At 39.6% G+C, this 16896-nt stretch overlaps 1 protein-coding gene and 1 gene segment (V, D, J or C); both read right to left on the reverse strand.

Annotated features, from left to right (window-relative positions):
• Positions 1-698: 698 nt before the first annotated feature.
• On the reverse strand, positions 699-1232 carry LOC141282350 (T cell receptor delta variable 1-like). The segment is given in 2 exon segments: positions 699-1084; positions 1193-1232. Coding segments are annotated over 2 exon segments (426 nt in total).
• Positions 1233-5171: 3939 nt separating this feature from the next.
• On the reverse strand, positions 5172-10991 carry LOC135767289 (uncharacterized). Its single transcript, XM_065276936.1, has 5 exons — positions 10952-10991; positions 10550-10843; positions 8489-8822; positions 5697-5749; positions 5172-5545 (listed from the first exon to the last, which is right to left on the reverse strand). Exons 1-5 carry the CDS (start codon positions 10989-10991, stop codon positions 5172-5174), a joined length of 1095 nt encoding a protein of 364 aa, XP_065133008.1.
• Positions 10992-16896: the final 5905 nt, after the last annotated feature.

Here is a 16896-nt window from a genome sequence, read left to right on the forward strand (position 1 = left end):
TAAGGTGAACATCATATGATGTTTTTTGTAGAGTGTAGAGGTGTTTCCTATTACTGTGGGCACCAGTGCACAGTAGTAAATCCCAGAGTCTGTCACTTCAGTTTTGGAGATCTCCAGGTCCAGCTGTTTTTTGTCTTTATGAACTTTAGCGAGAAGACGACCCATCTGCTTTGGAGCCACATTCTCAAATGTTTGCAAGATATATTCAGGTGCAGTGTTTGTAAATTGCCTGTACCACTGCAAACTATTTATGTTGCTTGCATCATAGTTGCAAGAAAGTGTAACCACTTCTCCTTCAAAGGCATGTTTTTCAGCAGAGAGGGGTGTTATTGTGTTTGCCAAAACATTTTCTGTTAAAAATAAATAGTCATTATGGATACTTTCAGTTTGTACGAGATGTATAGAGATCTTTAGCAAATACTGTAACATATAAAGATATAACATGCAAATACCTGTGAGAAGCACCAAAACTGTGAGGCAGAAGAAAATCATTATGACTGGAGCTGAAATATATTGAAGAAATTTTGTAGTAGGAGCAGAGAGACTCTTCTGTGGGGTTGTGTCGACTTTTATTCTTTGCATGATCTCTTAAAGCTCCACCTTAAAGATTGTCCCTCTCTTTTGAGTCTTGATGAGTAAGTGGCAATATCATACAGTAAAGACACAGAGACTTTTAAATTATACAGTTTGTGCATTCATCAGTTAGTAAGTTTGCTTGGTTGTTTATTTATCTCATGTTTTTTTTTGTACAGTGTTGTTGTGTTTCCTGTCACTGTGGGCTTCAATGCACAGTAATACTGAGCAGAATCTGATGCTTTAACAGATGAGATCTCCAGAGACACTTGGTTTTTCTCATCATTTATTTTAGCAGATACTCCTTGTATTGAAGGATCAGCGGTTTGTTGAAAGTTGCCTTCATTAATGAGAAACAAAAACTCTGGTGTGGAGCTGAAGGACTGACGATACCACAGGAGAGCATCAATGTTATAAGATCCAGCATAATTACAGGACAGGGTGACAGAGTCGCCACTAACAGCAAATTCAGCAGATGAGAGAGACGTTATCCCCTCTCCTCTAGCATCACCTGAAACATGAAAAGAGTATTGCTGTAACACATTTAACACTATTTATTTATATTTGATTTTGGGGTAGGCATAATGATTTTACTCCATGTGAAAGTCATGCATCTTACCTGCAAAGTTAAGAATGATCCATACAATGCAAAGATACATCATGACTGATTATCTCTGATCAGCAGTTTTACATCCATAGATATCTAGTCTCACTTATGAAAGGTTTGATTCAGTGAAACACAAGCTTTTCTGTGTAAACACTGCCCTCTAGTGCACATTATCATATTTTACAATATATACAAGAAGGTGGTGATAAATTGAAAAGTACATTAGTCAACGTATGTTGAGCTGTTATAGATTGAACCTATAAGAATTAGCTTACTACTGTATATGCCAGAAAAGGCTGCATTGTGTTATTAGATATAAACCTGTAAATTGTGACACTATAATACATTTACATCAGTCAGTTGTGAAAGAACAACCTGCTAAATATTTGTATAATTCATATGTTTTTATTCAAAATTTAAGAGTTTATTGTCATATGTATATGAAACACTTTTTACACCATATGATGACATTCTTACTCTGTGTGAATCCTCCAGCAGCTTAAGAGAAGGAAATGAAGACAAAACACACAAAATTTCACAATACAAAATAACCAATTGCAAATGTGCAAGTTTATACATATGTTATATTTAAGCAATATCGCTCAAGTAGGAGTGTGATAGGCTGATGATGTCTCACTAGTGACAACCAGAGGTGTATACTGAGTGGACCAGAAGAACCAGAAAATACTAAATACACTAAACAAACGTGTTTTATGTTTCCTAGGTATGTTTTCTTGAGTATTAAAGTCACGCAAACTATTAACAATTTATCAATACATTTTCTCCAGGTTAAGGAAAAATTTGCAGAGGGTGAAAATTAAAAAAAAAGAGGAAAAATCTAATGAATCCAATACATAAGCCATACAGTGCCACTGTGTCTGTGAAGTTTCATGTGACAAGCTTGATGATGCATTACAAATAATAGTTGGAATAAAAAACAACAACTCATAACCGAGGATCGTTTGAAATAAACTCTCTGGACTATGTCCCCCTGCGTCACCCCATGCAGCCCCGATTGCTTTCCCTGTTGATAGAGAAATAAGCCACAGACTTTAAGGGCGATTTATAGTCGTGCGTAGGTCCTACGGCGTAGCAGCGACGACGTAGGTTCCGCGTCGGTTTTCATTTATACTTGTGCGTCGCCGTCCGCGTCGACGTGCAAAGACACGTGAAACCGCTGGTTGGCAGTAATCACGCGTGTAACCACAGTAGCAGCAGAAGTCGTCACAGAAGAAGAAGCTTAGCAAGTTAACCCACAAACGAAGAAATAGCAACTTGTTGTGTATAATTTGAGAAGACCAGCAATGATGGAAGTAAATAAACAGCGACTTATGTTTCAGTTTGAGTTAAATCACTCCTCAACTTGGTTCATCTTTGTTTTCACCGTCTCAAACGGAAATACCTATGACGCAGTTTTTTTACCTGACGGGAGGGGTTTTGGTGGACCAATCACATCGCTTACGGTCCGCGTAGAGCCGACGTGCTGTTAGAAATTTTGTGAGGTGCGCGTCAGGCTACGCAGAGCTACGCACAGGCTACGGATAGCCTACGCCGGAGGACCTACGCACGACTATAAATCGCCCTCTACTAGTCTGTGGCTTATTTCTCTATCAACAGGGAAAGCAATCGGGGCTGCATTATCATGTCTGACAAAGATCTGATGAAACCTTTTTAACCTCTTCATGTCATCACTACTTACCTTATTCACCTTATTCCGCCACGCCCCTTTTCGATTCTTCGCTCTTCCGCATTTTGTCAACCGACTTCCGCTGCTAATATGGCACAGTGCATTAGGTAGCTAGTTTGGTGGTTAGAAGATTGTTTGTAGTTCACTATAACTTTAGCGAAATGACAAATATCGCAACTGCTGTAAATGTTTTAAATTAGGAGCACGGAGAAAACTTCATTTGACGCTCGGATAGTCTTATAATGTCCCATCAATCATCTCGTGGTTAGACGATATGAAGCGGCCGCGGCAAGTAACCTATGAGACATATTTTATTACCTCGTCCTGTCAGAAGGAGTTGATGGAGCAGCATTATTAAAGTAATTATGCTTACCAATATTTACACAGTGATTTCGTCTTTTTTAAAGCAAATGTGCACCTTAGCCAGTCCAATATCTATTTCGTTTTTATGTGGTTCCATGATAAAATTCATTTGCAAACTTGCCAACACTTATTCCTTCAAATCAGGAGACTTAAATTCTTTTAAGTGGAATCTACAAAGCTCACATATGGTTTAAGAGATTCCTTACAGATAATATCTGATCACACTGTAAAGGTTTATAAAACTGCATGACAGGTAACATCTGATCACATTGTAAAGATTTAATATAACTGCACAATATCTGATCACATTGTAAAGATTTAATATAACTGCACAATATCTGATCACATTGTAAAGGGTTTATATAAATGCATGACTGGTAACATCTGATCACATTGTAAATGTTTAATATAACTGCACAACATCTGATCACATTGTAAAGGTTTAATATAACTGCATGGCAGGTAATATCTGATCACATTATAAAGGTTTAATATAAATGCACAACAGATCACATTGTAAATGTTTAATATCACTGCATGACATCTGATAACAAACTGTATGAAGGTTTAATGTAACTTTACAACAGGTAAAATCAGGTCAAATTGTAAAGGTTTATAAAAATAACTATGGACTAAGAAACAACTAACTTTTCAGCAAGACCACACTGCAATGAATTAAGACACAGCTTTATCAGAGTCATCAGGAGCTGATCACAAGTGTTTATCTGGAAGCTGTTGGTGTATGTACTGGTGATGTGCTTAGCGACTGAATGTAATGCATGCAATATCAACCCTGTGTAAAGCTGACAAAGATGGTTGTTTCTCAGCAGAGATTTGTACATTTGTGCCAGCTCAACAGATGAAGCAGAAGCATTGAAGCAGTTTCTCGGACAGGGTTTACAGGACTAGGCCTTAATTATATTAGGACATTTTAGTTTTTACAAACAAACCACATCTTGTGACAAAACAATGGCACTCATATATGTTGAGGTATGTCAGTACAAGGTGTTTTTAAATTATTGTAGCTCAAATAAGCATTTTAGCCTGGGACCAGCATAAGCCCTGTCCAGGAAACCGCAAGGTTTTTTTCCCATATCAGATGTAGGTTGCTTCAGGTTGAGTTGTGATTTTAAAGTGTAGTTGTGTTCAGAGATGGATTGATCCTCCCATTGTGTTTCTGCATCACAGTTTAGGAACACGTTGATTGTATATCATCCTCACAGTTGTCCACTGCATCACTAAACATCAATGCATCTGTGAAAATAATTTAACCATAAACATTTTTATGTTAGTATTTAAAAGAAACTTGCATCATGAGAATTAATTTATAAATGACATCCATACTTAAACAGAACAGTGTGTGAGAGAGAGATGCATTAAAAAGAGACAGTAACATTATACACACAACCTCTAACTTCAGTGTTAAATAATATGTCGTTTAATAGGTCATTATCAATATCTGAATGAGAAATTAACTGACATTCTAGCATCTGAAATCTCTGTAACTTGTATGAATCACGTGAGCTACTGTAAGAATGTAATGTACTATAATATATTGCTGTCTTATCTTAAATATAAAAATACAGGTGGGCAATGAAAATCATTCAAAATAATTGCATTTTATAAACTAACGTTACTGATCTTAAGTTTATTCGTAGAACGGACATCACAAATCTAACGTTAGGCGAAAGAGCACATTAAGCTAAGACAGCTTACCTGACACTGGCCACCTTTTCAACAACCGGCGTGGTTTAAAGTTACGGGAACATCGTAGTCGAACCATTACTTGGGATTAGGGTGTTCCTCAGTCGGCTCCCCGTCCATTAAAATTGGTAAGAAACAAACATAAAAGCGCTTGAATGAGCTTTTTAAGTTTAACGCGTCGCCTTCAGCCACTGCCTCAGCTGCTCATCATATGCACCCGGAAGTACGTTGACAAAATCAGCGCAATGGCGCCGCCCTTGTTGTCGTGGAAAATAAGGTGAATAGTGTTGTTGTGTTTCCTGTCACTGTGGGCGTCAGTGCACAGTAATACAGAGCAGAGTCTGTGACTTTAACTGAGGAGATCTTCAGATCCACCTGCTTCTTCATCTTGTTGACTGTAGCGTTCAGTCTTAGGAAACAAGAATCTGCATGTATTACACTGTTTGACTCATAAACAAGAAGCAGATATTCAGGTCTGGATCCATGATATTGTCGATACCACTGTAAATTGCTTACTTGGGTATCATATTTGCATGAGAGAATGACTGTTTCTCCTTCAGTGGCACGTGTTTCATTCTGCAATTGTGTGATTGACTGGCCAAAAGATTTATCTGTAAATAAATAATGAAATACATTCAATAATGATTAAGAAATTAGTCTTCTTCATCAGTCTTACAAAATATTATTATAGCTCTTATATAAAATATTTTTGGTAGAATACCATACAAGTTATGTTATGTGATGTTACTTAATCCTACTTACCGAGAAAGGTTAATAGCACAAGTAGATAACAATAAGAAATCATGCTTGCACTCCTGGAAAAGAGTAAAAGCAGCAAGAGATAAATGTCTGTCAAGCTCCACCCACCTATACACACATGCACACGCACACACACACACGCACGCACGCACGCACGCACGCACACACACACACACACACACACACACACACACACACACCAGGGGGGCAGGGTTTCATATTTTATTGAAGCTTCCCCGGGTGCCACCATTGCTTAGCGAACCTCCCACATGCTGTTAGCATCCCATTGACACCCATTCATTTTGGCGTCACTTTGACAGCGAATAACTTTACATCTGAGGGGTTTAAATTCTCCATTTGTCCATTAATTATTTCTAAAGAAACATGACAATGTATTAAAGACGCCATTACAATGTATCTTACGTTTTGGCCCAGTAGAAGCAGTTTTTGTAAAAACAGGCAAACTATTGCGTCATAACCTGCGACTCTCTGTCGCACAGTAAAGAAATTACCGTATGGACTGGGAGAGAAGCTCGCAGGCAATCTTTTATCTTGTTTATGAGGCAATCGGGTGGACATGGGGGCATAAAGTCAAGGGAGATTATTAATCAGAATACTTACCAAAATCTGCTCCTGTTCACGCTCGGCGTCTCTGCAAGATTCGGTGGGTGATTCAGATTTCTCGTGGCACGACTATTAAAATACTTACAATTGTCAGATAGGTTGCTCACGTGACATCTACGTCATTAAGCTCAGTTTGAGTCTGCGCAGTACGCTCGACCCCGAGGAAGTGAGTGCTTCTAATTGACTTCGCTTGTCTCCGTTGAATCCAATGGGGTCGCTGTGTCCATTTCTTTTACTGTATATCACACACACACACACACACGCGCACGCACGCACACACGATGTACTGTAATTCCGTAAATTGCTACAGACTTTTAAAGCAAACTGCTAATTTTCATTTACCTTAAAGAATTGTTATATTCTAAAAATCTCAATAAATCATGTGATAAATCAATCAATAAATCAATCATTATTTGAAGAAAATATTACTTTGTATGAAGTCACTGAAATTGTTCAAACTCTAAAGATAAAAAGTTTGTATTTTCTGTATTTGTGTTTGCTGCTCGTGTTTTTACTCTCAGTGTGTTCTGAGTGACAGTGTGTGTTATCTCAGTGAGGGTTGTGCATAGTGCTTGGCTGCACTGAGCTGTTTTAAGCCATGTGTTAAGAGTTGTGTTGCTTGGAGTGAGTTTTGCAGGTGATATGAACAGTTTTGCTCAGGTACCTGTTGGTAGTGCAGACTTAAGGTTTTGCACATGTAGCTCCAGTTGTGGTCACTGTCGTTTAGCAACCGAAAAAAAAAAAAAAAAAAAAAAAAAAAAAATTGGGGTTTTTGTAGAGTGTTGAGGTGTTTCCTGTTACTGTGGGCACCAGTGCACAGTAGTAAATCACAGAGTCTGTCACTTCAGTTTTGGAGATCTCCAGGTCCAGCAGATTTTGATCTGTATGAGCTTTAGCAAGATAACGTCCCTTCTGCTCTGGAGCTGCATGCTCAGAAGTTTGTAAGATAAATTCAGGTGAAGTGTTGGGAAACTGCTTGTACCACTGCAAACTATATATGCTGCTTCCTGTATATTTGCAAGAAAGAGTAACCACTTCTCCTTCAAATGTATGTTTTTCAGCAGAGAGGCGTGTTATTGTGTTTGCCAAAACATTATCTGGAAAAAATATGAAAGAATAGTCATTATGTTCACCTTCAGTATTTCTGTTTATTAATATAATTTTATTAATGTATGTTAATTCCAAAAGATAATACCTATAAGAAGAGACAAAACTGTGAGGTAAAAGAACATCGTGAAGCTCAAATAAAATGATTTAGTAGCAGAGACTCATGTGTGAGGTTTTGTCAACTCTGCTCTGCTCTTCTATTTTCACAAAGCTCCACCTTCTGACACTGAGTCTTGATCACTGCTATTGTCAACAGATTTATATGTTCTTTCATAGAAAACAAATAGAAAAACATAAAACAAATTAAGATCCAAATGCAATATACTGCAGTACAACTATTTGCCACAAAAAAGTAAGTTGTACATAACTATATTCCTCTGTCAGGTTGCTTGCTTGTTGCTTTTTTGTATCTTGTTCAGGGTTGAGTTTTTTGTCAATGTGGCCCGCAGTACATTAGAGCATCACTGTTGTAATTGCCAGTGTAATTGCAGGATTAAACACTAATGGTTCATGTTTGATTTTGTAAAAAATATTTACACATCATGAGTGATATGATCTTGGGTTTAACCTTTATATTTAACTAGTCCCACTTAAGGCTTCTCATACTGAATGGTTGAGTCAGTGGTGAGCTGTTACAGATTAAAGGCTGAACGATATTGAAGAATAATGTGATATGCTATAACTTTCTACATTATGCAATATTTGATATGTCACACAATAATGCTTTAAATTGTTTTTAAAGTAATATATATATTCACGTATTGCAAACCATTGCGATGTGCTCATTGTGATATGCACATTTGGGATGTTCCTTTCATTTTAAAATATTATGCTGTAAGCATTGTTATGTGTTCATTGAAAAGGGCTATTTTGTGAGCCATGGTTTTCTGTTCATTTTTCTGGACTATTTGCAATTATGACTGACTGTCTGTCTGTCTGTCTGTCTTTCATTAGATTTATACTGTAATACATAAAATACATATATAAGGCATATAAACAATTGCAAATATGATGCTGCTGACTGATGGACAGATGTTCACTTTTTTGTCTGATGGTTTTTGTACAGTGTTGTTGTGTTTCCTGTCACTGTGGGCCTCAGTACACAGTAATACAGAGCAGAGTCTGTGACTTTAACAGATGAGATCTCCAGATACACAAGTTTATCTGCCATATTTACTTCACCATCCAATCTGGGGACAGGGGGATCTGCAGGTATTACACTCTTTTTAGATGATTCCATGATAAGGAGCAGAAATTGAGGTCTGGATCCGGGATATTGTCGATACCACTGTAAATTTTGTACATTGCCTTCATATTTGCATGAGAGAGTGACTGAATCCCCCTCAGTAGTTTCAGTAGTGTCCTGTAATGGTGTTATTTTTTGTGCAATACATTTATCTAAAAAATGTGAAAAAAGAATAAATTGCACATTAAAGTAGTGAAAATGTGTTTCTAAAATGCATTTGTAAAATAACACATATACAGTATAAATATTTATTACACGGCTCTCTGGAATGCTTGATTCTGATTGGTCAGTTGAGACATTTGCAGGTTCGTTCTTTTCAAATAATAACCGCTCCAAAATAATAACGCATAGCCGGAACTACTTGCACGAGTAAAATCGCTCCGCGCCAATAAAGATCAATAAAGATTACTGTCTGTTTGGCGCCATCTTGTGACAAACACTCGACAACCACGACAAGACACAGAGAGCTTACTGAGACTGAACTTGACAAAATAGAGCATGACAGCTAAAGAAAGAGAAAAAAATGACAGCTAGAGAAAAAAATGGAGACAGACAAGTATGAAGCAGAGGATCTTAATAAGGTATTACGATCATTGTATGCATCTGTGCAACGTTTCGCGGAAGGATAAAAATGTTAATTTAAAACAAATATGCCAATGAAATTGACCACTATTTAAATCAAATCCAAATATAAAGCACATTAAAAACAACAGAGTGTACCAAACTCTTGTAAAATAACAATAAATTGCAAAAGGGAAGAAGGAAAGAAAAAATTCTAATCCAAGCTTATTTCATTCTTTAAAAAGTAGCAAAGGTCTCCTTATGCAATAAGATGAGTTAACCTTTCTACAACTTTGTGTCAGAAGGCACAATCTTCTTTGCCTTTTAAATGTCCAAAGAAATTCAATGAGTAGCTGGTTTTGTGACTGCAGAGATCTATGTGAGCAATTAACATTTAGAAGCATCAAAATATACTTTGGTGTCAGTTTATGCAGGGCTTAAAGGGGTCATAAGTTGCGATTTTATGTCTTTATTGTGTCATGTAACTGTCAAGCCAAAAACAAGTTAAGACTGTTAAATGTAATTTAAGGTGAACATCATATGATGTTTTTGTAGAGTGTAGAGGTGTTTCCTGTTACTGTGGGCACCAGTGCACAGTAGTAAATCCCAGAGTCTGTCACTTCAGTTTTGGAGATCTCCAGGTCCAGCTGTTTTTTGTCTTTATGAACTTTAGCAAGAAGACGACCCATCTGCTTTGGAGCCACATTCTCAAATGTTTGCAAGATATATTCAGGTGCAGTGTTTGTAAACTGCCTGTACCACTGCAAACTATTTATGTTGCTTGCATCATAGTTGCAAGAAAGAGTAACCACTTCTCCTTCAAAGGCATGTTTTTCAGCAGAGAGGGGTGTTATTGTGTTTGCCAAAACATTTTCTGGTAAAAATAAATAGTCATTATGGACACTTTCAGTTTGTACGAGATGTATAGAGATCTTTAGCAAATACTGTAACATATAAAGATATAACATGCAAATACCTGTGAGAAGCACCAAAACTGTGAGGAAGAAGAAAATCATTATGACTGGAGCTGAAATAAAATATTGAAGGAAATTTTGGAGTAGGAGCAGAGAGACTCTTCTGTGGGGTTGTGTCGACTTTTATTCTTTGCATGATCTCTTAAAGCTCCACCTTAAAGATTGTCCCTCTCTTTTGAGTCTTGATGAGTAAGTGGCAATATCATACAGTAAAGACACAGAGACTTTTAAATTATACAGTTTGTGCATTCATCAGTTAGTAAGTTTGCTTGGTTGTTTATTTATCTCATGTTTTTTTTTGTACAGTGTTGTTGTGTTTCCTGTCACTGTGGGCTTCAATGCACAGTAATACTGAGCAGAATCTGATGCTTTAACAGATGAGATCTCCAGAGACACTTGGTTTTTCTCATCATTTATTTTAGCAGATACTCCTTGTATTGGAGGATCAGCGGTTTGTTGAAAGTTGCCTTCATTAATGAGAAACAAAAACTCTGGTGTGGAGCTGAAGGACTGACGATACCACAGGAGAGCATCAATGTTATAAGATCCAGCATAATTACAGGACAGGGTGACAGAGTCGCCACTAACAGCAAATTCAGCAGATGAGAGAGACGTTATCCCCTCTCCTCTAGCATCACCTGAAACATGAAAAGAGTATTGCTGTAACACATTTAACACTATTTATTTATATTTGATTTTGGGGTAGGCATAATGATTTTACTCCATGTGAAAGTCATGCATCTTACCTGCAAAGTTAAGAATGATCCATACAATGCAAAGATACATCATGACTGATTATCTCTGATCAGCAGTTTTACATCCATAGATATCTAGTCTCACTTATGAAAGGTTTGATTCAGTGAAACACAAGCTTTTCTGTGTAAACACTGCCCTCTAGTGCACATTATCATATTTTACAATATATACAAGAAGGTGGTGATAAATTGAAAAGTACATTAGTCAACGTATGTTGAGCTGTTATAGATTGAACCTATAAGAATTAGCTTACTACTGTATATGCCAGAAAAGGCTGCATTGTGTTATTATGTTGGCTTGAGAAAGCCAACATACTGTTGTTGCACTTAAACTTATTATTATTCCCTCTTCTTTTCTTCTGAGACTAAAATTTCTAACTCTAACTCGTCCTAGAGCTTTCAAGCTACAGCCATCAAACTTTGGACAGACTTTCGGTCTGATCTGACGAGGTGTGCTATATCTTTTCTAACTGATGGGACCTTCCGAATTCCTAAACGGGGCGCTGAAACACCCCAAAATTTCCATTGACTTAACATTGAGACAAACTTTGACGGGTCAAAGCTGCGAGTGAGAAACTTGTAGAAACTTGTGGCTTACCACATTTAAGGAGGCTGACAGGCTCTGTAAGAACATACCTCACAATGGGGTGTAAGCTGTACCCCTGGGGTGTAAGAGGCCCCCAAATTTTCCCATTGACTTATAATGGGGCAGGAACATGCCCATAAAAGGGAAAAAAGCGTCCCAGATGGAATATCTTCACTTTAGAGTGTCTTAGAGACATGGGGGTGGGCTCATTTTACTCAAGCATCCAATCAGTCTCTTAGGATCACCCCAGAGATATTAAGCCACGCCCCTAGCAACAATTTTGGGTACCCTAGCAACATCTCCCATAGACTACCATTATAAAAAGCCCAGATGGATATCTTTGCACCAGAGTGTCATAGAGACATAGGGGTGGGCTCATTTTACTCAGGCATCCAATCAGTCTCTTAGGATTCTTATTGAGGTATTAAGCCACGCCCCTAGCAACAAAATATGAAGACCCTAGCAACATAATAAACAAAGCCTTATATCTCTGGATCTGAACATCGTAGAGACACAGGGGTTGGACCGTTTTTCTTGTGGCTTGAAGTGTAATCATTATGGGATGCCACTTTTTTCCCTAGCAACCAAACTTAGTACCCTAGCAACGGAATAAACAAAGCCTTATATCTCCGCTTCAGAACATCATAGAGACACGGGGGTTGGACCGTTTTACTTGTGGCTTGAAGTGTGATCATTATGGGATGCCAATTTTCTCCCTAGCAACCAAACTTAGTACCCTAGCAACGGAATAAACAAAGCCTTATATCTCCGCATCAGAACATTGTAGAGACACGGGGGTTGGACCGTTTAACTTGTGGCTTGAAGGGTGATCATTATGGGATGCCAATTTTCTCCCTAGCAACCAAACTTAGTACCCTAGCAACGCAATAAATGTTAGCTTCATGCTAGCTTCTTGCTAATCATGCTAGCTTCATGCTAGCTTCATGCTAATCATGCTAACATCATGCTAGCTTCATGCTAATCATGCTAACTTCATGCTAGCTTCATGCTAATCATGCTAACTTCATGCTAGCTTCATGCTTATCATGCTAACATCATGCTAGCTTCATGCTAATCATGCTAGCATCATGCTAGCTTCATGCTAATCATACTAGCATCATGCTAGCTTCATGCTAACTTCATGCTAATCATGCTAGCTTCATGCTAATCATGCTAGCATCATGCTAACTTCATGCTAATCATGCTAGCATCATGCTAGCTTCATGCTAATCATGCTAGCATCATGCTAGCTTCATGCTAATCATGCTAGCATCATGCTAGCTTCATGCTAATCATGCTAGCATCATGCTAGCTTCATGCAAATCATGCTAGCATCATGCTAGCTTCATGCTAATCATGCTAGCATCATGCTAGCTTCATGCTAATCATGCTAGCGTCATGCTAGCTTCATGCTAATCATGCTAGCATCATGCTAGCTTCATGCTAATCATGCTAGTGTCACAAGGTGACGATCTTTTGGGCGGAACCAAAAGTCGGGAAACTTTGGTTCCGCCCGGATGTTTCCGCCCAGACCGAAGAACGGAAACACCGGACATCCGGCAGATTCGCGGAGGCTGTAATCGGCCGATTGGGCACAGCTGTGCCTAGTTGAAGAGATCGCCGGGCAATTGGATGACTGAAGTACAGAGAGGAGTATTTAAAGCACAGTTAAATGACAGTTCAGGAGTTCGGGCACGAGAGGGGGATTGACACGGGGAGAGCTCCTCTGCTTAGTGCAGAAGAGGTAACTACGTACCTTTTGAAGAGCCCGCAGGCTCTGTTGATCCGGGCTGCGCTTGAAGCGCGCGGAAAGAAGACAGGAGCTGCCTGGGGTGAAAGAAAGGCGATACGTGAGTGGAGAAAAGGAGCACCCCGAAGAGAGCATTGTGCTGTCAAGCCTGTGCTTAGTGTGTGCTGGGAAACGGAGCTGTGCTCATTTTTGGACGTGGTGGCTGTCTGTGTTTCTCTCTCTCTCTTTCGTTGCAGTCTTTATTGTGGACCTGCTGGAGTAAACAGGAAAGTCCTATGGGTAAGAAGGAACTTTGTTCTAACCAATACTGAAGGAGTAAAGCAGGAAGAAAATTGACCGTCTGGTACAACGTAAATAAAGACTATCCGCCGTGAGTTTACCCTTTTTGTGTGGAGTAACTGGCAAAAATTAACTTGTGTAGCCATTGGAAACCTCCAGGAGAAGGAGGGCGGCCCTACCCCTACAAGAGTGTGGTGGGCGAGCCGTTAGAAGTACACATTCAAACAGCCGCCGCAACGAGACTTATTGTGGTCGTATTTCCCATCGCCTTATCGTAGCCCAAGCGCAGTGGAGGACACCGGGCGCTTCCCTTGTTGTGGTGCACTTATAGTGTGGTGAGTGAGACTGTGTAATAAATCTTTTCACGTTGGAGTGGTGCTGTGTGTTTGCTGTGGGTTGCTGTGTGTCTTGTAGACGAAGCCCCGCATCATCCATTTTCTTCCACTGGGCAGAGGACGGAGAGGCCAACGACCTCAGAAACTACTGTTACTATTTGTAGTGTGCTGTTCGGAGTACGAAGGGACGCAGACTAAGAGCTGTCCGTGACCGTGAGTAAACCATTGGAAACATTCGTGGTGTGAACTTACCTGTGTCTGTTTTGTCGCAGAGTCAGAGGCGAAAGGGTCCGCCGCCCCGTGGTCTCTACGAAAAGGGCGCCCCCGTCTAGGAATCGATCGGCCTATGGGCATTGGAGATAGGGCAGCGCTCGACCCGGTGAGGTGGTGTGTGACCTTCGCCCCTCTGCTGACCTACGGAGGAGAACGTGATACCTACCCAGAAAGCTGTAAACAGCAGAGCCGGTGAGAAATACTCGAAGTCTCAGTAACAGTGTCTTTGTGTTCTAGCGGCCACCTGTGGAGAGAGAGCAGAACGAGAATGAATCATTGAAGAGCAAACTGTGAACGTGATATCTACCCAGAAAGCTGTAAACAGCAGAGCCGGCGAGAAATACTCGAAGTCTCAGTAACAGTGTCTTTGTGTCCTAGCGGCCACCTGTGGAGAGAGAGCAGAACGAGAGTGAATCATTGAAGAGCAAACTGTGAACGTGATACCTACCCAGAAAGCTGTAAGCAGCAGAGCCGGTGAGAATTACTCGAAGTCTCAGCAACAGTGCCTTTGTGTTCTAGCGGCCACCTGTGGAGAGAGAACGGAAAACGAGAATGAACATGAGGAGAATGGACTGGGTGAAGATACAGTGGTGGTGGAGGAGAGCCTAGAGTGGCCATTGTTTTAAGTCCCCCGTTTCCCCTTCCCTATTTAATATTTTTAAGTAATTTAATAAAGGATATTTTAATTTTATGTTTACCTTGTGTGTCTGGTCATTGGGGTGGCTTTGGGAATCTCCTCGAGGTGGAGAAAGGGGCGTGACCTTATTTACATCTGGGTCCACCCCTACCTGTGACACTAGCATCATGCTAGCTTCATGCTAATCATGCTAGCATCATGTTAGCATCATACTAGCTTCATGCTAATCATGCTAGCTTCATGCTAATCATGCTAGCATCATGCTAGCTTCATGCTAATCATGCTAGCATCATGCTAGCTTCATGCTTATCATGCTAGCTTCATGCTAATCATGCTAGCATCAAGCTAGCTTCATTCTAATCATGCTAGCATCATGCTAGCTTCATGCTAATCATGCTAACATCATGCTAGCTTCATGGTAAATCATGCTACCTTCATACTTAAACATACTAACAGACAGATAGCCTACTAAACTAAACTTATGTCAAACCGTTTTAAACGTTCAGGCTACGCTTTCTCAAGCCAACATAAAGTTTGTCTTCAAACTTTACTATCTAGTTAGATATAAACCTGTAAATTGTGACACTATAATACATTTACATCAGTCAGTTGTGAAAGAACAACCTGCTAATTATTTGTATAATTCATATGTTTTTATTCAAAATTTAAGAGTTTATTGTCATATGTATATGAAACACTTTTTACATCATATGATGACATTCTTACTCTGTGTGAATCCTCCAGCAGCTTAAGAGAAGGAAATGAAGACAAAACACACAAAATTTCACAATACAAAATAACCAATTGCAAATGTGCAAGTTTATACATATGTTATATTTAAGCAATATCGCTCAAGTAGGAGTGTGATAGGCTGATGATGTCTCACTAGTGACAACCAGAGGTGTATACTGAGTGGACCAGAAGAACCAGAAAATACTAAATACACTAAACAAACGTGTTTTATGTTTCCTAAGTATGTTTTCTTGAGTATTAAAGTCACGCAAACTATTAACAATTTATCAATACATTTTCTCCAGGTTAAGGAAAAATTTGCAGAGGGTGAAAATTAAAAAAAAAGAGGAAAAATCTAATGAATCCAATACATAAGCCATACAGTGCCACTGTGTCTGTGAAGTTTCATGTGACAAGCTTGATGATGCATTACAAATAATAGTTGGAATAAAAAACAACAACTCATAACCGAGGATCGTTTGAAATAAACTCTCTGGACTATGTCCCCCTGCGTCACCCCATGCAGCCCCGATTGCTTTCCCTGTTGATAGAGAAATAAGCCACAGACTTTAAGGGCGATTTATAGTCGTGCGTAGGTCCTACGGCGTAGCAGCGACGACGTAGGTTCCGCGTCGGTTTTCATTTATACTTGTGCGTCGCCGTCCGCGTCGACGTGCAAAGACACGTGAAACCGCTGGTTGGCAGTAATCACGCGTGTAACCACAGTAGCAGCAGAAGTCGTCACAGAAGAAGAAGCTTAGCAAGTTAACCCACAAACGAAGAAATAGCAACTTGTTGTGTATAATTTGAGAAGACCAGCAATGATGGAAGTAAATAAACAGCGACTTATGTTTCAGTTTGAGTTAAATCACTCCTCAACTTGGTTCATCTTTGTTTTCACCGTCTCAAACGGAAATACCTATGACGCAGTTTTTTTACCTGACGGGAGGGGTTTTGGTGGACCAATCACATCGCTTACGGTCCGCGTAGAGCCGACGTGCTGTTAGAAATTTTGTGAGGTGCGCGTCAGGCTACGCAGAGCTACGCACAGGCTACGGATAGCCTACGCCGGAGGACCTACGCACGACTATAAATCGCCCTCTACTAGTCTGTGGCTTATTTCTCTATCAACAGGGAAAGCAATCGGGGCTGCATTATCATGTCTGACAAAGATCTGATGAAACCTTTTTAACCTCTTCATGTCATCACTACTTACCTTATTCACCTTATTCCGCCACGCCCCTTTTCGATTCTTCGCTCTTCCGCATTTTGTCAACCGACTTCCGCTGCTAATATGGCACAGTGCATTAGGTAGCTAGTTTGGTGGTTAGAAGATTGTTTGTA

The sequence above is a fragment of the Paramisgurnus dabryanus genome, chromosome 6 (genome assembly GCF_030506205.2).
Source record: "Paramisgurnus dabryanus chromosome 6, PD_genome_1.1, whole genome shotgun sequence".
In the NCBI taxonomy this organism is placed as follows: Eukaryota; Metazoa; Chordata; class Actinopteri; order Cypriniformes; family Cobitidae; genus Paramisgurnus; species Paramisgurnus dabryanus.

Coding starts and splice junctions, on each gene's coding strand:
- LOC135767289 (XM_065276936.1), bottom strand. CDS start 10,991: ATGTATCTTTGCATTGTATGGATCATTCTTAACTTTGCAG. Junction 8,823..10,549: donor AGATTCTGCTCAGTATTACT/GTGCATTGAAGC, acceptor CACATTTTTTAG/ATAAATGTATTGCACAAAAA. Junction 5,750..8,488: donor ACAGGAAACACAACAACACT/GTACAAAAACCA, acceptor ACTCTTTTCCAG/GAGTGCAAGCATGATTTCTT.